The 20397-nt window shown below is 43.3% G+C and overlaps 1 protein-coding gene across 1 annotated transcript; it reads right to left on the bottom strand.

Annotated features, from left to right (window-relative positions):
* Positions 1 to 8253: 8253 nt before the first annotated feature.
* Positions 8254 to 17762, bottom strand: CPLX3 (complexin 3). Its single transcript, XM_063314044.1, has 3 exons — positions 17174 to 17762; positions 12384 to 12471; positions 8254 to 9436 (listed from the first exon to the last, which is right to left on the bottom strand). Exons 1-3 carry the CDS (start codon positions 17332 to 17334, stop codon positions 9212 to 9214), a joined length of 474 nt encoding a protein of 157 aa, XP_063170114.1. The 5' UTR covers positions 17335 to 17762; the 3' UTR covers positions 8254 to 9211.
* Positions 17763 to 20397: the final 2635 nt, after the last annotated feature.

The raw sequence follows: 20397 nt of genomic DNA, 5'->3' as shown, positions 1-20397 counted from the left end.
TGCGGGGAGAGGGATCCAGAAAGTCATGGTAACCACAACCTGCCCTTATTTTTGCAAATTAGTGGAAGACCAGCGAAAATAGGATTGTGTCATCCCCAAACCGCATGAAATGATGCCTCTCTCTATCTTTATTTTATTTTATTTTATTTATTTATTATTCACATTTCTATCACCGCCCATCTCCCCCTAAAAGGGGGACTCTGGGAGGTTTACAATAATCCCTTGGAATTATATGTGTGGTGGTTCTTGTTACATAACGTTTTGATCTAAGGATAATAAAACTGACAAGGTGAAATTAAGTCTCTCTCTTTTTCAATAAGGGGTGGAACTTGGAGTCTTTCACGTTCCTTCTCCAGTTACAGTCAGAGCTGAACTTTTAGAGGCCAGTTCACTGTCACCTTCCTTGATTATCTGAATGTTACAGGGGGAAAAAAAGCACAGCTTGCATGACTGAATGGACAGCTCTATCTGTATTTGCAGCAACTTTTCCTGCAATCAGGAATTTGAAAAATGCATGAAGCGATGAGTAACAAGATGGAGCTGAAATTTCTCAGACCTTGACCTGAGAAAACTGTTGATGTTTGAATTTTTCCCACCCACACCACCACCCATTGGAAAAGAAATGCCACGTTGCAGAATCTTTTTCCAAGCGCACCACCGTTTGTGTGTGTGTGGCAACAGCAGCGTGTTTCCCAGGGGGGAGCAGATTGTACCATTCCCTTCTGCATCCCCAAACCTTTGCCTTTTGCCCATTTCTGCCCTCTATGTTGGGGTTCGTTCCTGTCTCTGAACAAGGCATTGGGTGACCCTGATGCTAAACCAAGTGTGAAAGATCCATGTTCACCTCCACCCATTTAAGGTCATCGTGGCATATGGTCAGCAAGTCACTTTAGGAGTTGTGATTTCATTTCATGGCAGCTGAAATAATCTTCTGAATATCACCAACATCGTTATTAATCCCAAATAATCCTAACAATGAATGGAGCAGCTGTGAAAGGGAAATGACTCTGGACCAGTGTTTCTCAATCTTGGCTACTTTCAGAGTGTGGACTGGCTGGGGAATTCTGGGAGTTGAAGTCCACCTTGACTACTTTCAGATGCAAGGCTGGCTGGGGAATTCTGGGAGTTGAAGTCCACCTTGACTACTTTCAGATGCAAGGCTGGCTGGGGAATTCTGGGAGTTGAAGTTCTCACATCTGAAAGTAGCCAAGGTTGAGAAACCCTGCTCTGGACCAACATCCAGGAATGTAATATTTATCTCCTTAATCTAAAATGGATTAGGAGAGCAAATAATGAGAGATGAAAAAACAATTAAAATCCCAGATGGAAACTGCACAAGATGGAAAGATTCGGCACTACCCACCATGGGGAATGGTGGGCGAAATTGGCTGAGCTTGCTGAGATGGCCAAACTGACTTCTTTGATTAGAGAAAAGTCATTATTGACATTCATCAATGACTGGAAACCCCTTATGGGCTTTTAGCATAAAAAAGAAAATGATTTTGTGACTTATGGTTTTGAGGATTAGAAAGAATATGTTATAGAAAGAAGGGAATTATGATGTAATCTTAGAGAAAGAAGTTTGATTAGAAGTGTATGTAGAACTGCCAAGAGGAAGTTCGGAAGCCACTTTTTAAATATTTCTTTTCATGTTTTCTGTTCTTTTCTGTTCTTTTTCTTTTTTCTATCTCCATTTTTCTTGGTCTCTTCTTTGCCTTTCTTTTCTTTTTCACATTTACTCTTATTTTTTTCTTTGAATGTATTTCTTTCTATATGTATAAAATTGTTTAATAAAAACTACTTTTTAAAAAATCCCACTTCTCCACCTCATTGGTACCTTTGCCCCAGAAATATGGAAGGGTGGATTCCATTCCTCCGATGGGAGGAGATGGGCAGGGATAAATTTAATAAATAAATAAAATTTTACAAGGTTTGGACAAAGTCCATTCCTCTTGGATTTCTCCCCTAAGGGTGGGAGTCACAGGCTTGTCTCTCAGCCGTGACTATTGGCAGGGGAAAAACAGGGGAGGATGGTTGACAGTTGCTATGTTGATTTCCCACAATGCCCAAGGGGCCTTACATCAGGGCATTGTGGGAAATCGTCTTGGTAAATATACTCAGCCTGCTGGAAATGGCTTGGGAGTGCAAATCAAATTCTTAAGATTCTGCAGCTTGGTCTGAGTGGTGAAACTTTGGCCAGTGAGGCTTAAGAGCCCTCGTTTCAAGTGTTGTCCCAAGGACTCCATGAACTGTCATTAAATTATAATTGTCAGTGTGGCAGAATGAGAGGGGAGAAGCAGTTAAATGTATGATTGGAAGATCATTCCATTATTCATTTCAGTGAAGTTAACTTTGATTTGGGGGTGGGGTTGCCCTGGCCCTTAGCCCCTGCTGTTTTCTTGGACCCGGACCCTGCAGGCAGGTCAGGGGCAAATTGTCCATTCTGGACTGGAAGAACTTGTATGATCCTGGCCTATTTGGGGCTGTCTCCTCTGTTTTTCTGTGCTAGCTCTTGCATGAAAGCACAGGCTGTGACAGCAAGGAGCGCCTTTCCCTGCAACTGGCATCATCTGATTGTGCCACCCAGCTTGCCAGAGCCTCCATGGGGCAGATTATTGTTCCAGACCGAATAACATGTGCAGCCTTCCTTTCCTTCCAACCGGAGGTCATATTGGCTCCTAAAATAAACCAGGGGAACATCACATGGTCTCACCAGTGATGTTGTCAAAAGGGAAGAGGGAGGGAGCGAACAGAAATGTAAAAGAGATGCCTGGGAAGAGAAAAGCCTCAATTATTAAAAAAGGACTGCATAGGAGTCACAAACAATCAAGGGGAAAAAATGAGGAAGAAGACGAAACGTCAAATTTAAGGATATCGTGAAGGAGGAAGACCAAACTCCGTTCAAAGAAAGGATTTGAGTACTTTCATAATTAGATTTCCAAATCATTTTTTGGCACCTGCGATCCTGCTGTACCCAACTGTCTTCCTCTCCCCGGTGCCAAAACAGCTGGTTCACCAACTTCTCAAGAATTGCCACTAATGAACGGGGATTGGCTTTGTCCAAGCTATTAAGAGTACTGTTCTGTGAATAAAGCATCTGGTCTTCAAATGAGCAGTTGGACTCCAAATAAAGGAAATAAAGAAGGGGGGGGGGAAATGACAGTTTTAAAAAAAAAAGGTTGATGCCCAGATTTGTTTGAACTTATTCAAATGCCTCCCTGCCCTTCCGGTCTTTACGTAGATTTTATTATTAAAGGATTTGTATTTGGTGTTCCTTCATCTGACGGATACTTCGGTAAGCCTGCTGGACAAGCTCACAATTTGCTAGCCTGGGTAACAGTTGTGCAGTTAAATATCCGAATCATTTAAGAATGAGAAGTTGGTTATCCTCAGACTGTGCCGAAAACATTTTATTTATTTGTTTGTTGATTTCAATTTATATGGCCACCCATCTCAAATTCATGACTTCTGGGAAGCCACCAGTTAAAAACACCATAAAACCTGTAAAAATAAAAACAACGTTATCGTTCAAGTAATGACCTCATACTGGATAAATTCTTGCTGGTATAGGGAAAGTATAGCATACAATTGCCTAAATTTTCAGCAGAGATGCAAAGGTAGAAGATCAGTTTGTGAAACTACCGAGCTGTGAGGTATGTTTTCTTTGGATTTGGCATGGCCTGTATACAAGGTTTGTAAATGATGCCTTTAACTTAGCATTGGTCCAGTTCATAGGAAACACTTAAATGGGTAAATGGTGGGATGGGTATATCATGCAACCACCCTAACACTGTTAATTAACCCCAACAACTAACCCAGGGGAAGTTCACATTATCCTTATCCTGTCAACCAAGTTGTGTGAACTGCTTACTCGGAGTTAATAGTCCCTTCATGTTTCTGAGATAGAGATGAATTGTAGAATAGGCCTATAAATTGGGGCCTTTCCAGGCCCTATTTTTCTGCTCCTTCTTTCTTTTCCTCCTCTTCAGCCATATGGTAGGAAAGGTGAAAAGGCAGAGCAGAATAAGTCAAAGGTGGATGAGACCCTCCCCCATCTTTCTGTAGTGGTACCCCCCCCCCATCCTTGGGAGAAGAGCAATGACCAATCTCGATAAAATAGTTAAGAGCAGAGACATCACACTGACAACAAAGGCCCGCATAGTTAAAGCAATGGTGTTCCCCATAGTAACATATGGCTGCGAGAGCTGGACCATAAGGAAGGCTGAGCGAAGGAAGATCGATGCTTTTGAACTGTGGTGTTGGAGGAAAATTCTGAGAGTGCCTTGGACTGCAAGAAGATCCAACCAGTCCATCCTCCAGGAAATAAAGCCAGACTGCTCACTTGAGGGAATGATATTCAAGGCAAAACTGAAATACTTTGGCCACACAATGAGAAGACAGGACACCCTGGAGAAGATGCTGATGCTAGGGAGAGTGGAGGGCAAAAGGAAGAGGGGCCGACCAAGGGCAAGGTGGATGGATGATATTCTAGAGGTGACGGACTCGTCCCTGGGGGAGCTGGGGGTGTTGACGACCGACAGGAAGCTCTGGCGTGGGCTGGTCCATGAAGTCACGAAGAGTCGGAAGCGACTGAATGAATAAACAACAACAACAACAACAACCCCCCATAAATGCCAATGTGGTTTTTCATTTATTTCCCCCCACCCTTCTGGCAGAAACCAGAGCTAAAAAACAGCTTTACTGTACAGAGGCTGGGAAGATGCAGAAAGTGGTTAGCTCACAAATGACCAAGGGTTTCAGTGTCTGTGCACTGCTGGTGCACAGTATTAATTCATCAGTAAAGCAACTTTGATAGTCCTGCCCTAGATACACTTAACACCAACCCCCAATTCGATTGTATTCTTGGCTGCATCTGTATTAGGAAGAAAATTGCAACTAAACTTGAAGCAAAGTCCCTCTTTCCAAGTTAGGAAGGGACTCAAAGCTGATTTATTTTCCCCAGTTGTGTCTGTAGGGGGGGAGTCGAAAAAGTCAATATGGTGGCCACGATCATGCAATCAAAGCCCCTCCCCCTTTTAATGTGCATCATGGGGCTTCAGAGGCATAATTGTGGCCTCCATCTTGACTTTTCTGACCTCCTCCCTGCAGATCCCCCCTGCCCTAGGCCTTTTAATGCAATTGTTTTAGTTTTGGGGGCTTGGTATCAGCCACGTTTCAATGCCATTTCACTGCAGTTTGTTAGCCACTCAGAACTAGTAAGGATTAAGCTGCATTTGATTTTTCAGAAATAAACTGTTGGGGAGGTAGATGATTTGGTTATTCGTGTCACCCCAACATGGCCACCGTGTGTCAACCAGGTCACTATGGGTTGCTGAAGAAACCATGTCTAAGACACAAACAGTGTCTTACTGGGTTTGAACAGGCCTTGGAAAATATGTGTGGCACCTTGGATCCCCTGAATTCCCTCCGACTCTCCATTCTGAGAAAGGTTATCCCCAACCAGACCTTCTTGCAAGGAGATGCTTTGCTCTGCAGACATTCTCGGGGTGATCCTTAAAGACAGACTAAGAGAAAACGTATGTCAGGACAACAAGATGCTGCGTGGTGTATTTTTAGTTACCCGCCTTTATTCTCTCTGTTGCAAAAAAAAAAACCTAATTTAAAAACTCTGCCGGATTGTTTTTCCAGCACTTAACTAGTGCAAGGCAATGTTATTGGGCAGACTTCTATAAAAGTAGTAAGTCAAAGACAGGCTTCGAAAGGGGACTTCCATCGCATTCTTCAAGAAAGATGATTGCTGGGTTACTAAATTACGGCCAGTTCTCAATCTTGGATCGTTTGCTGTACGTTTGCATCTCAGCAACGCTTGTTTTAATGAGGTTGCTGTCGAAAAGCAATTCTGTGGGTGGAGAATGTGATGTTAAAAGATGCTTGGAGTTAGGTATCTGGCCTGTGTGCGAAAGATGGAGTTTGTTCCTTTGCTTGCTCTGGGAATGATTCATATCAGGAAGTGGTACCACTTTTTATTTTTAGAGCAGACAGGATCCCTAAGGTCCTCTGCACTGCTTGTACGAAATGAGAAGCCACAGCAGTTGGCTTCATCTCATGAGGAAGAGAGAGAAAGAACAAAAAATCCCCAAATCCATCTTGAGGTAATATTTTTATTAGGTCAACTCCAGGCTTACAGAGAATCTGCAATTGTGGAGTTTCCAAAAATATTTTGTCAAGCAAGATGGTTACAAATTCTGGGAAAGGGCTGGGGGAAAAAGGAAAAAAGACATATGGCTGCTTTTAAACCCTATCTGGGCCAGATTAGTCTTAAATAATGTATTACAAGATTTACATACTTGCAAACTGGTGCGATCAAGTCTATAGTGGTGCTGGGCTGGGGTAAGGATTTCTTCCAGTCCTTACTCTTTATCATATATTTATTAAACAAGTTTATATGGCTGCCCAACTCACACAGGGTGACTCCAGGCGGTTTACAGAATTAAAATCCATGATACAATAAACAAACAAACAAATCCCTGCCCTCCGCTACTAGGAAGCAGAAAAAACAAATAAATAGCTAGATCCCCCATCTTTGGGAATACCAAAGCCAGCTGCTAATGTTTAGACTATTTTCATCCTTTGCAAAACACAGAAGTCCCTTGCTAGGTGGGGAATCTGCTAACTCCAATATGCATCTAAGACTGATACAGGCCTGATTTCACATCACCTCATTTTTTCCACCCTACTTTCATCTTTCCCCTTCTAGACAGTTAACCATCTTGCTTGAAAACGATGTCCTGGCTTGCAACTGTTTTGTAAACCTTCCATTGACTTAATCTTTGCCTTCAGGACATTGTCTGGATTTTATTTCTGTTTATTGCACTAAGCAAGAAAGGCGTTCTCAGAGGAGTGTAAATGAGTGACTGTTGGCAACCAATTCATTAGCACCGTTCCCTAAAAAAGAAGGGAGAGAAACCAAGTTTTTGGATCCTGGATATCTTGAGAAGGTTCGCTCAGTGTACAATGGCAGTAGAGTGGAAGTCTAGCTACTGAAACCTTCCACAGTATTGTTCCCTCCCTTTGTCCCCAGCTAGGATCTCAGGCTTCAGGGCAGGGTTTCTCAACCCGGGTTCCGTGGCACCCTCGGGTTCCGCGAGAGGTCACTAGGGATTCCCTGGGAGTTCACGATTTAGTTAAAAAAATATTTCAGATTGAGGCAACTTCACATGAAAGAGGCAAGTTTCCTTCTTTATTTTCAGGTTGAGAACACTGTGAATGCATCTAGACAGGCCTACCCATGACATGAATATAATAATTTTGCAACTTCTGGCCTAGATTTGAGCCTGAATGTGCAGGGGTTCCCTGTGGCCTGGAGAATATTTCAAGGGTTCCTCCAGGGTCAAAAGGTTAAGAACAGCTGCAAGGCAGGCTCTTTTTCCCAAGGCCCATGTAACCAACAGCTTGATGACATACACACTTTTCTCTCTGCAGGTTTCCACTGTCATCTCATCAGTGAATAGTAGGGAGTAGAGTGTGGCTGATCCTGCCCAGCTATTCAGGCATTTATCCAGTTGGAAAGATTTGTTCCTAATTTAGCTAATGGATAGGAAGACCTCTAGACCACTAGTAGGCTATCAAGGGTAAAATGAGGACATGTCTCTTTTCTCCACGGATACGTGTGAAAGCCCACACCTTAATGGAACCGCAAACATCTTCATCAGAAGCCCACCTTTTATCACGCTGAGACCTGTCTCTCTTTTGAAAAATTGGAATATAAGTAAAGATGGGGAACTTAAAGACCTACGGCTGTTTTTGTGTGAGAAGATGCTTCCTTGTGAAAAAGGCTGGTATCATAAACCTGGTGTGTAATATATGTGTGTGTGTCATACATCCATCAAACTTTTCAGCAGGGAGAGAATACTTAAAAAAAAATATGCTGGGGAGTGAAACACCACCATAATTCAAATGGAAATGGAGGCAGATTTTTGAGTGATTTTGTTGTGCTTCTCTGTGTTACTGGGGCTTAAAAAAACTTGTTAGAGTGATACACCTCTTTGGAGGCTCATACCTTTTTGCTTTGCTTTGAAGATGCAGTTAGAAATTGCACAACTGTGACATAGGCTGTGTGTGTTTCTTGGTTAATGTGCGATGATGGTGGCATTTGTCTTAGCCCTTAAGAAAAGAAACAGCCTGTGTTTAGACTCCAGAAATGCAACACCGTTTATCTTCCTGGGAGAGAATCACAGGACAAAGGAATGCATAGAGAAGCCTTGGTATTTATTTCACCAAATTTAACAGTACCATGGAAAAAAGAGGGAAGCATAGAAGATCAAGGTTCATAGAAGAATACTGCATAGTCACATTACAACACACAGATTGCCACATTTGTAACACAGGTAATTATACCCTTTCCGCTATTTGTTCGAAGCACGACAGTGAGAGGTCCCAGGATGTATTGTTAGACATTGAAACAACACAGAACGCCTACAGGGTTTTGCCTACGGTTGATTAAGCACCCACCAATGTGACTTTCATTGTTGCACGGCTTCAGGGGCAGGATGGATGGGCAATCTGTGTTTTCACCACCTGTAAAATGAGGATAATGCAACCAGGCTTTCTGAGGTTCAGTTAAGTTTTGTTGAATAGTAGGAAACTACTGCAGCGGGAGGCGGGGGGTGGGATTTCCCCTTCCCCCCCAGGCCTTGAACTGGAAGACACACAAGTGGCCAGACCACTTATTTTCCACGAATTAAAACATGTCTTTACAACTATTTCCTGGCTGCTTTGCCATAATTCTAAAAAAGCCCCCTCCCAAAGGTGTGTTTCTGTAGACGAGGGGTGTGTGTGTGTGTGTGCGTGCACACTCATTTCAGGACACAGCCAGGACTACTGCTGGAATAGTAAATGGCTTGTATCCTTCTCCACCAAGAGGAAGGGAAAAAGTTGAAGGGAGGTAGCACTTCAAGTTGGATCGGATTGTCATAAGGGAAGGGGTAGAAAATGATGCTTCTAACCTGAGACAGGTAAACACACCTCATGTTCACTGCACAGGGATGGAATAAGTAATATATGTTACAAGGGAGGGAATTCTGGCTGCCAAGAAAATAGCTCACGCACACACACACACACGCAACTCATTGGGAATCAGTTGGATAATTCTCATAAGCTAGTGTCAGCCTTGCACATCCACAGATCCCCCACTCACACATATCCCAAATTGACAGCTGGGATTTTGAGCCAGTCAAGAGGCCGCCTTCGGTCACATCATGGTGCATTTCTCAGCAGACTGCTTCAGATCATCTATGGTGGCTTGGGCTTTATCCTTCAAGGAATCTAGGTCTATGTTCTGGATGTTGGTCAGCTGTCCGATAACAGAGTCCTTTTCCTCTTCCTCCTCGTTGTCTTGCTCTATCATTTTGGCCAGTTCCTTGGGGAGCTCCACTTCGCCCCCAGCTAGCTGGATCTGGTTGTCATCCATTTCATTCTAGAGATAATAGGGTTAATTGACGGTGCCAACTCAGGAGAAGCAAATCCCATTGATTTCAGTGGGTGGTGAGTCTCAGCAGAGGGCAATAGCTTTCTGAGTTGGTCTAGGCGCAGAAGCTAAGCAGGGCTGGGCTTGGTTAATATTTGGATGAGAGACCACCAGAGAATTCTTGGCCAACAGGTTAGGTGGGAAATTTCCCCCTCCTCCCCAAATACTCAAAAATGACAGTGACAAACTTCTCCACTGTAGCCAAGAAAACTACATGTATGAGTCCATGTAGTTATCAAGAAGTAACCTCATCTTGAGGGCAGCTTTGCCTCTACTTACAAATATGTGGGAATGTGAAAGCAGCCTTGAAGGAGATACACGAGGTTCAGAATGAGATGTCTTGATTATCTAGTGAGATTCAGACTAGCTACTTTCACCAAACAGTGTTAACCAGGTCAGCTAAAGATCCAGTGGCAGCATTCATACAACATGCTAAGTTCGTTAGGCATAATCTTCTTTGTGGCTTAGTACCCCATGCAAATCCAAGAGATGGGTCAGTTCCATGATCAGATTAAGCCTGCTGCCATCACAGAAAAAGGATCAGATTGGCATTTAATAAATAATTATCTCCCTGATGTAAGATATGCTTGCAAATGTCACATGTAGGGTTGCACACTAATAACTAAATGCCAGGTATAAAACTAGGACATTTTGTCAGGTCTCAGCCTTGGGGCACAATCCAATAAATACTGTTAACCGCATCCCAATGAAATAAATGGAGTGGAACCAAGCTGCATTTAACATAAGCTCCATTGATTTGAACAGGACCAGTTAGGGACACAATGATGAACATAATTGGTCTATCCTAATGATGTCTGGTCTCAAAAAAACACCATGGCAGCCAACAGGCAGAATGTTGGGTTTCAAGTTCATGTTGGGTTTCAAGTTCAACTGGAAAGGATTCAACTGGATTCAGCTGGAGGCAATCGAATATGTGGTAGCTCATTGCTGGTCTTTGGAGGGCCCAACAATGATCACCAACATTTTCCCTTGCAAAGCCATTGGGTAGTACCAAAGATGCAATTGATTCACCAGATCAGTTCAGCCAAAAGGATTCCCTAGAGCAGTGTTCCTCCAGTTTGGCAGGTAAACACACCTTAAGACAGGTAGACTTCAACTCCCAGAATTCCATGCTGGTTGGGGAATTCTAGGAGTCGAAGTCCACCTGTCTTAAAGTTGCCAGGTTGGAGAAACACTACCATAGAGTGTCCTATGCATTTTCCCCAGAATTCCCAACCAGGTCCCAACATACTGAAAAGATGCCGTGGTTCAGGGGCATTGAGATGGGGGTTTCCTTCATGCAGTCAAAGCTCTCCCTCTGTTTTTTGCTCTTGTCCATGCCCAAGACACATATTTTTCAAGGCAACAGGGTTTCAGTGGGTGTTTGTGGCCACCATCTTGACATTTTTTAACCCTCCCCTTGCAGACACCTCTGCTGTTGTCTTTGTAAAAAAAAGTCTACTCCTCTTGCAAGGGGCAACTGTTCTGAGGAATGGGGTTGACATTGTAAGGCTGAAGATCTGTTCCTAACTTTCATCCTCTTTCTGTCATCAACTGACAGTAGAGGACGCCCACATCGCTTGCTTTTGGGAACTGGGAAGTTGTGTTTATTTCTGTTTATTTATTTCCAATATTTGCAGAGTACCCAAGGACGACATTCTTCTGGTGCTCTGCAGTATAAATTAAAACCATGTAATATCCAAATAAAAGTCAAGAAAAAAAAATCGAAGGACACCAGCAGAATTAAATCGAAACAAATCAGATGCGGAATTGTAATAGCAGGAAATTTCTAAACAGGAGACACATCAACCATTCAGTCTGAAGATCTGATTCAATGGCAATTATGTTGAATTATCTCTTCAATTCAAATAATCAAATAGAATCAGGTGCAGAGTCCTCGGTGCCCTCTGAACTGGGTTGTTGGCTTGCAGATGTTTCGTTGCCTGACTAGTGCACTGAAGATGTGACCAAGTTGGGTGATGAAACATCTGCAAGCCAACAACCAAGCTCAGAGAGCACCAAGGACTCCACAGTTCAACCCTGAGCTACAGAGATTCTCTTCTATTAGATGCCTCTGAATCAGTCCCAATATTTGATAGACTTTGGCACACAGGCCTGCACACAGACTCACACAATATCACATACTCTCGACCAACTGAATTGGTGAATTGTTTTGATTCAGCCAGTCAAATTGCAAATTGATCTGATTCTACCCTTTGGGTCACATCACAAATTCAGATCAAACTGATCCAGCGCTTCAAATCAAACCGCACATTTCAAGCATATCTTGGCTGAATCTCAGACACTTACTAAAAAGTATTAAGGCTGCAATTTTAGAGTCCATGGAAAGGTGTCCCACCATGATATCTTCTGGGGCTTCATAAATAGACAAACTCACCACCACCACCCTGTTTCTCTCTCCAGCTCCCTAGATCCCCACTACTCCAGAGGAAGTGCAAAGAGAGAGAGAGAAGCAGCTGGCTAGGGAAATGACAAGATTTGTCTAAACCAGTGTTCCTCAACCTTGGCAACTTTAAGAAGTGTGGACTTCAACTTCCAGGATTCCCCAGCCAGTTAGCTGGGGAATTCTGGGGATTGAAGTCCACACTTCTTAAAGTTGCCAAGGTTGAGGAACACTGGTCTACGCTTTAAAAAAGAAAAGATGGGCACGTGGATTAAGGGGAGCCCTTTGCAGGCTTTGGGGCCCCTGGCTTGCACCCACGGTTCCCCATAACCGACCACACTCTGGGTGTTATTATCATCTCTGTATACCTGCTGGGAACCTAGCTACTGTAGCATTTCTTCATTTTGATTGCTAAGCTTCAGTTCAGTAGAGTTGTGTAGAGAAGCTCCCTAAAGGAACCAGACCAGGGTTCATGAAGGCCCCACTCCATACCTTGGGTAGTTTGTATTTGTCTCGGAAGTGGGTCCGCAGCGTGGCACGCTCAGCCTTCCGCTGGGCAAACTGGGCATCTCGCTCCATCCTGCAAATGGCATTGGGAGAAAGAAATTGATTTCAACCATTGACAGGGCCGCTCATCTCCCCAGATTGACTCTGGGCACCCTACAAGGGTTAAAGGCACAACAACAGTATAAGAGAACCAAACCCCCAAGGCCATAAACACAATTCAACTGATAGAATAACGCAACCCCATTAACCAGCAGAGCTTGCCTAAACACATGGCCTCCATGCCTGGAGGAACAGCCAGATCTTTAGTACCTTATGAAAGGCTGGTAGGCCCAGGGCCATCCTACTCTCTGGAGGGCAGACAGTGCACAGAGAAGGCAGGATGCTGGGACCCAACAAGATGGCACTGTTTGATGGAAGAGACCGGAGAGAGCCGGTCTAGCATGCTCTCTCTGCTAGATCTGGTGGGGCAAGCAGAAACGATGGGGGACAGGCAGTCCCACAAATAGCCTTGCCCTATTGTTAGCAAATGTGCCCCACTTGGCAAGCTAAGCCAAAGCTGCCAGAGGATGACCACATGGGAACAGAAAACCAGAGATTTCCCATAGCAGACTGTTAAAATTGGCTCCACTTTTCAGCATGTTATCTGGTCCAGTGCGAAGTCAGTCAAAAGACATGGGCAAGGTCACATTAATTAAGCAACAAAACTTTGCTTAATTACCGTGAAATAATTGCCTGCCTGCTTTCTCTACCCATATTCAGCCATTGTTAAAGTAAAACTGCTGTGCTGCAGGTTACATACATATAAAAAGATGTGTGCTTGTGTGATCCAGCCTAGCTTGTAAAACAGCTTATTGTTATCATTTTACATCAAATTATCCAAAACTGGGTAAAAGTGGTCTTTCCTTGGGTAACAACACACAGACCCATTAAATTGACTTAAAGTGTTTTACCTACGTTGGGTAAAAAGGAGTTTCTGATATGCGGCTTTGGGTAATGAAGGAAAAAGTTTGGGAAGCGCTGTTCTACATAATCTCCACTCTATTGATATTGTAAGTATTATTTCATGTTTCTGTGTTATATAAGCCAGCCTAACCTCAGATGAGGCTCATTCATCACCCTGGGCTCTTATACGTTACAATGACCACATCCCTAATAAACCTCCACAGGAATTGTGAGCAAAATCCCAAGTTTGTAGAACTAAACAATGAAGAAAGAAAAGACAAGACTCAGCCTTAGCCAGATTTAAAGAGGAAATTAAGTGAATCCTTAAGTGAAATTGTAGTAAACTCTGTTAGTAAGAAAAGTTGCTTCCAGACTCCTGATTTATTTGCCACCATAAACTAACCTTCACAATGTCTAAGTGAATCCCTGTAACTTACATCCTACTGATTTCCTTGAATCTGCTATGGCTGAGCTGGCTTTGATCCAAGATGTTAGGAAACTAATGGCTTTGTTCACACAACATTCTCAACCTAGTCAGGATAAAACTCTAGCAGTTGCAGTCATACAACCTAGTAACCTTGATTAACCTTGATTAGATCTGTATGTGTGTGTGTTTACACACCCAGCTGATGTGATGAATTTACTGGACAAATACTGGGCAAATCCAGAAAAAGCCTTGATTTAGGACGCAGGTTGAGTGAGATGGACACAACCATCCAGGATCTGGAGTTAGGATTCTTTCTCTAGTCCTCCAGTGGTGTATAAGAAAAGCTTTAATTTCCTGTATTCTCTCCCCCCCCCCATCAATGTAATCTTAATTGGTTCCATTGTATCTCCCTTCAGTTGTATAACTCATTCCAAGTCCTATGGCTCAATTAATTCTCCATTCTGGAAACATTTAACAAAAGCCACTGATGACACAAGCTGTTAGACAGCAGGACTGACTAAAGAAATAATGGCTTCTTCTTTGTTGGAGGGTATTTAAGCAGAGGCTGGATAGCCATCTGTCAGGCTTCACCCAGCCAAGGCTAAAACTAGATGCTTCACAGGCAGTGATTCAAGGACGCAACTCTCTGATAGGTATGTTTATTGCAAAAACTCAGAAAGCTGCTAAGATGAAGTCCAGCAGCTTCCAAGTGCAAAATGCAAGCCCTATTTATAATAGAAATAGGAATTAATGCTTATGCTTCCTTCTCCTGTTCACGCAGGTCTATGAAACATCTCCCAGTGCATAGAACCATTGATACACGTCATTGTAATGGACTAGCTTGGTTCCAGGCTGTTTGTTCCTAAGCTCATTGGGCCTAGCTCTCACACTATCTTTCAAAGATAATGCAGCCTTGTAGTTTCTGCATTGAACACTGGGCTAGATGATCTCTAAGTTACCTTTCAACTGTATAGTTCTACAGTTCTGTGATTTAGCTTAGATAGGTCCAAGAGCCAGGACAGCACTGATAAACTTCATGGGGAGAAGAATTAAGCACTGCCAAGCAAAGCAGGAACCGGTCCACTTTATTCACTTAAATTGTTGTTATAGATCAAAGAAAAAAGTGATAAGAAATGTGGTTTTGGCCCTCTCTTAGTTCTTCAGCTAAAAAGGTAAGATTAAGGGCCACTTCTAACCAATTTTGTAATGTTTATGTATCTGAGCTCATTTCTTAATGCCAGCAACGTTCTTACATTTATAAGTTTTTATCCAAATTGCTTCTACGCAAAACTCTTCAGTAACCAGTTCTCTCTCTGTGACACAGGTTCATGATAAAAATCATGTGGAAATCTATCCAAAATTCTTAATCTACCTTCTGCCAACTTTTAGCCTACGTGACTATATTTTCATAGACTGTAGCTTCTCCATGCTTTCTGCAAGGATAATACGAGACAGCCATAGGCATTTGCTCACTATAGAGCTTGGGAGTGATATAGAGTGAAAATGAATAGTTAAGGAATTATAAAACTCTGAGTGTTCAGTGCCGAAAGTGAGTAATTCCAAAGAAGAACAATGTATTATGTGCAAAAGCAGCCTTAAACAATGTTTGTATTCCTTTTCCACCTCCCCTCCAAAATTAGAAATAATGCAGAATATAAATAAATCTGTAGTGAGAGGTAGTTTTTTTTCTGAGAAAACAATCCCATCTCTTGAAGGCAAAAGAGGATTAAAAGATTAGGGGTTCATGAAAATACATCAGTGACATTCCCTGCTTTCTGCAACAAATGGAATATCCTGGGTTCGTTTCCTTGTTTCCTCCTCTGCATGTTGGAAACAACTGAAACAGGTGCAGGATCACATTAACTTAGTCACAGTTTAAATGGAGTATCAGCTTCTGCAGTCTGTGTTCTACGGCCCTTATTCTTACATTTGCATTTAAAGAGAGGAGGATTTGGGCTTGAACTTTGCATAAAAACTGCTTAGAGCAAGGGATTTATTTCTGCACAGATATTCCTGAGAGCTATTTTTAATTTCGCTTCAAAATTTGCTCTGTTTTTATGGTCGGCTCATCCCTTTCCAATGTCTTGCTAGAATCCATCTAACCATTCCGATCTGACGCTTCTGAGTAGCTTCCTTTCTCTGTGTTCCTACTTACTTCATTTGCCTTAGAAGGTATGGATCTCAGAGTCTGTTTCTGATTGGATGAGCAAGTTCAATGTTTTATTCAGCATAGACTATTACAGGGGAAAGATCTTCACTCTCTACACCTGTATGGGTATCCCATTGACTCAGTCAGCTCTGAGCCAATAAGACATGTTAGACTCGGGCCAGCAGCCATATCCATATTCAGACTGGGCAGAGCACCTGGTCCTTTTCCTGAGATGTTCATTTGTACAATGAATGTCATGTGCCTCAACCACCTGAGTGGAGTTCCTGATAGCAGGCCGAATCAGCATTGTTATACAGTGAACTATAGATCATATTAAGTAAAGTGAAGTCACCATATCTTGTTTGTTTGATTATTGTGTTTAAAAGAGGGGTGAAGGGTTTTTGTTCTCATGCTCCTTCCTATTAATCTTCCAGAGATGCACTCAGGCATAGGCCTATGAAAGAGACATTCAGAAGACTAACAGCGACAAGTTAAAATAATGAAGTGGACCCTCATCTAACAATGCTTACGCTACAATGCACCTGTCAGCCTGCAGCCAACTTTTCTAGACTGGTCCCCATCAGATGTACTGGAATTCAACTTTCATCCTCCATCCTGGGAAGGTAGCAGTAGCAAAGTACAGTTGTGAGCCATTGCTGTTTTGCAAAATTATTGTTACTCTCTATAATGGAAGGCATATGTTTGAGCAATTGATATTTTGTGACACTATTATTGTGCCTCATCATGCAAGGTATATTTCTGAGCAATTGATATTTATGATATTACTATTATTATTATTATTGAATATACTCTTAACTGCAAGAATGGAAATCTGTTCCCATATTATTTTTGTCTTGCAAGAAGATATGAGGCTACACAGCAAGTGAGCATCTGGAGGCATCAGCAGTGAGGGCAAAAATAGTGGGGAAACTTGAGTCAGGTCATCAAGTTTTTTCAAGGATGTTCCCATTTCTGTCTCAGATATATAACATGGCAACCTTCCTCCAGATAGCCTCCTAATGTGCTGGATTGCAAAATCACATCAGGATGGCTAGTCAGGTGTTCTGAGCTATGATGTCATCACTCTCAGTCAGCATATGATGACAGTGTAGGTCAGAACACCTGGAAAGCGCCAAACTGGGGGAGTCTACCCTGGTGACATACCACAAGGATTGTATTTATGATAATACACGCTGAAAAGCAAAGAAGGAGGAGGAGCGGGGGGAGGAGGTCACCCTTCCCATATCAGGTACTTACTTTTCTTCTACCAGCTGCTTCTGATATTCTTCATATTCTTCCCTCGTCATTCCTTGGGCTTCTGCTGGGGATTTCTCTCCTTCTCCTTTGTCTTCTCCTCCCAATCCACCGGTGAGATTCTTCAGTTGCCCACCTACCACAGACTTCACCATGAAAGCCATGGCTAGGCAAAACTAAGAGCAGCGGAAGGTACAGGAGCAGAGTTCGTACCAGCTGAAGATGACGGGAAGAAGCTCAGGTGGGTCCCGGAGCAGGCTATCTTCTTAAGCTCAGTGCGGACTCCGTTTAGATCATCATCATCTCTTGCTGCAGATGCGCCTCCTCGTTGTTTCCCATTGAGGCTAAGCGGGGCTCCGGCGAGAACAGTCCAGGCTCGGGCGAAACTTCAGCACCGGGTGTCCGTGGACAGCTCCGAAGAAGCTCGCCCGAGTCCGACTCGCAGCCTCGCGGGCCGGAGAGCTGGGTTCAGCACCACGACGCGCGGACAGCGACCGCCGTCGATGGGCGGCTGCGAGCCGATGTGGCGGACGGGGCTCATCCGGGAGAAAGACTCCCCCGCCCCGCAGCGGAGGGCTGTCCTTCGCCGCCCCAGCCCTCTTAAGTTGGTCTAACCTCGGCTCCACAAGCATGACAGGTTTACCCCGCCCCCTGACCCCGCCCTTCTGGCTTTCCAGCCCCACCTTCCTCTTTACTTTTATTTTAAAATTTTAAAATAAAATAAAATCAGAAAAGGGACGTGCCATGATGCAGCGGGCACCTCTCGTCGCCTCCTTCCAGCCTTTGGCAGGAAGGTAACCGGGACGCTGTCTCAGCTCTTCAAAAGAGACAAATCTACCTCTGAAACAGCTGTTCTGGGTGACAGCTTGAGTTCATCAGGTGTGAGGAGATTTTGGGTAGGAACCTATGTGTTTTCACCAGCCTTGCCCAGCCTGGCACCCGATGGGCTGGATTGCAGCTCCTATAATTCCCTTGGCTCAGAGTGCTGGGAATTGTCATCCAACACATCTGGAGGACCTTGGGACGAAGAAGACCATTGATGTAGGCAGATAAACACAGATTTAATAAAAAGAAAAGTGTGAAGCAATAAGGTAAAATGCCCATGAAACTAAGCCATTATTTGATAATGACACATGGTTGAACTTCAGCTGAGTTTTCAAAAAAAAAAAACTAGGTCAAAAAGATTAATTTCTACCTCTTTAGACCGGCATGCTTTTCATTTCATTTGTTTCTTGCCTATTAAGGAATCTTTGTATTTTTCTTCTAAAGTCATTAAGCTTCTAGAAGAATCACCATAAAGAGTTTTCTGGCATCTTAAAGATTGCTTTAATGAGGTATGAGTTTGCACTACATGTTTACCCATAGTTAACTGTGAGTTTACTCAATTAATCCAAATTTCTGGATCTGCATGGGCACACGGGCCATAAACTAACCTCACAAGTTCGATTTGCCCAACGTGGTTGGGCAACGTGTAGCTGTTAGCTTGAGATTCACAGCTGATACAAGCACACCCACCCACCAAAACCAAGCCTCACTGGATCTGATTCTTTATTTACCCTCCTGCTTTTCAGCAAGGTTTCGCTCCCAAAAGTGACTTGTAGAGCAATTAAAATCAAACACCATAGCATTAGCAAGTTTGTGATTGCAAAGCTATTTTAGGTCTTGGTAATAATGGCTGGACCATTAAAATTTCTAAGTTCTGGCATTCCGAAGGAAGGGAGAGAGAGAGAGGGGAGAGAGAGAAGGGAAAAAGGAACAGGAACAGGAACAAGGAGAAAGAAGGAGGAAGGAGAAAAGAAGAAGAGGAAGAAGAAGGAGAGGAGGAGGAGGAGGGAGACTGGACACAGAAATCCCATATAATTGGCCTAGTATAAGCTCAGCCTTTGTCTCTTCTTTTGGGTGAAGCAAATCTACCAAGAGAGAAAAGCATATTTGAGAGTGCGCTTTCTAAAACAGAGTAATCTCAAGGAGACCCCAGATCTTTTTCCCCAAGGGGGGGGGCAGGTCAGCTTTCAATCAAATCAACCACTTTTGACAAAACTTGTTCTCTCAAGTGAGATTTCATCTATGCCATGAATTTAATCACCACGAATTCACACAGTTTATGGGTTTTTAAATGTTGGAGAGGAATCCCCTAAAAATCACAGTGGGAATAAGGGGTGGAGGTGGGTGGGAAAAATGCAAAATAGACGAAAAGAGCATAGGAGAAGCTCAGCTGCAAAGGAGCTGAGCTTCTGGTTTAAATGGATAGTGCCCATTAGGAGCCACTAAGCTCCTAATGTAAGAATATAATGTACTGTAATAGACATGGCTATTGCAAATGAATGAATGCATTAAAAAACCTTATTTTGTATGTGGATAATGTAAATGCTGCTTTTCGATGTAGAAGTTAATGGAAACTGTTTCTACTGGCCACCTAAATGAGACCACAGCAAGTTCTTTACATTCTGATGGGAAATTAATTCTGATGGGACTCATTGTTGGTGAAAGGTGAAAGGTCCCCTGTGCAAGCACTGAGTTGTGTCTGACTCTTTGGGGGGACGCCGCTTTCACGACCTTTTCTTGGCAGACTATAGAGTGGGGTGGTTTGCCATTGCCTCCCCCAGTCATCACCTTCCCCAGCAAGCTGGGTGCTCCTTTTACCGACCTCGGGAGGATGGGAGGCTGAGTCGACCTGAGCCGGCCACCCGAGAGAGAATCCGGCTTCCGCTGGGATCGAACTCAGGTTGTGGGGAGAGTTTCAGTTGCAATACTGCTGCCTACCACTTTGCACCACATGAGTCATTGTTAGGTTCACACAATACATTAGATTAGGCTGAAACAGAGTTGGGTAATTTGTGGTTCAGCACACTGTGGGAACCTAGCCATGGTCTTAACTGGTGGTTCAACCATGCCATCCCGTCCAGCCACAGTACTGTTTATTTGAGTGGGCATAGCGTGTTGTGTGAATACAGCACATCCATTGTTGTTACCTGGGATTTAGCCTGTTGTGTGATTAAAAACCACTAAGGGTTTTTAATTATCTATGATCTAAGGATTTTGAAGGAATTGCCTTTTAATGTAGATAAAAATAAAACATCATGTATCCCCACTTAGGCAATGGCAAACCACCCCACTCTATAGTCTGCCAAGAAAATGTCGCAAAAGCAGCATGGCCCCAAAAGGACAGACATGACTCACTGCTTGCACAGGGGACCTTTCACCTTCACCTCATCCCCACTTAGACA

This window comes from Candoia aspera, chromosome 13, assembly GCF_035149785.1.
Source record: "Candoia aspera isolate rCanAsp1 chromosome 13, rCanAsp1.hap2, whole genome shotgun sequence".
NCBI lineage: Eukaryota > Metazoa > Chordata > Lepidosauria > Squamata > Boidae > Candoia > Candoia aspera.
The sequence above is the reverse complement of the archived record's forward strand: the minus strand, read 5'-3'. Positions and strand labels throughout refer to the sequence as shown.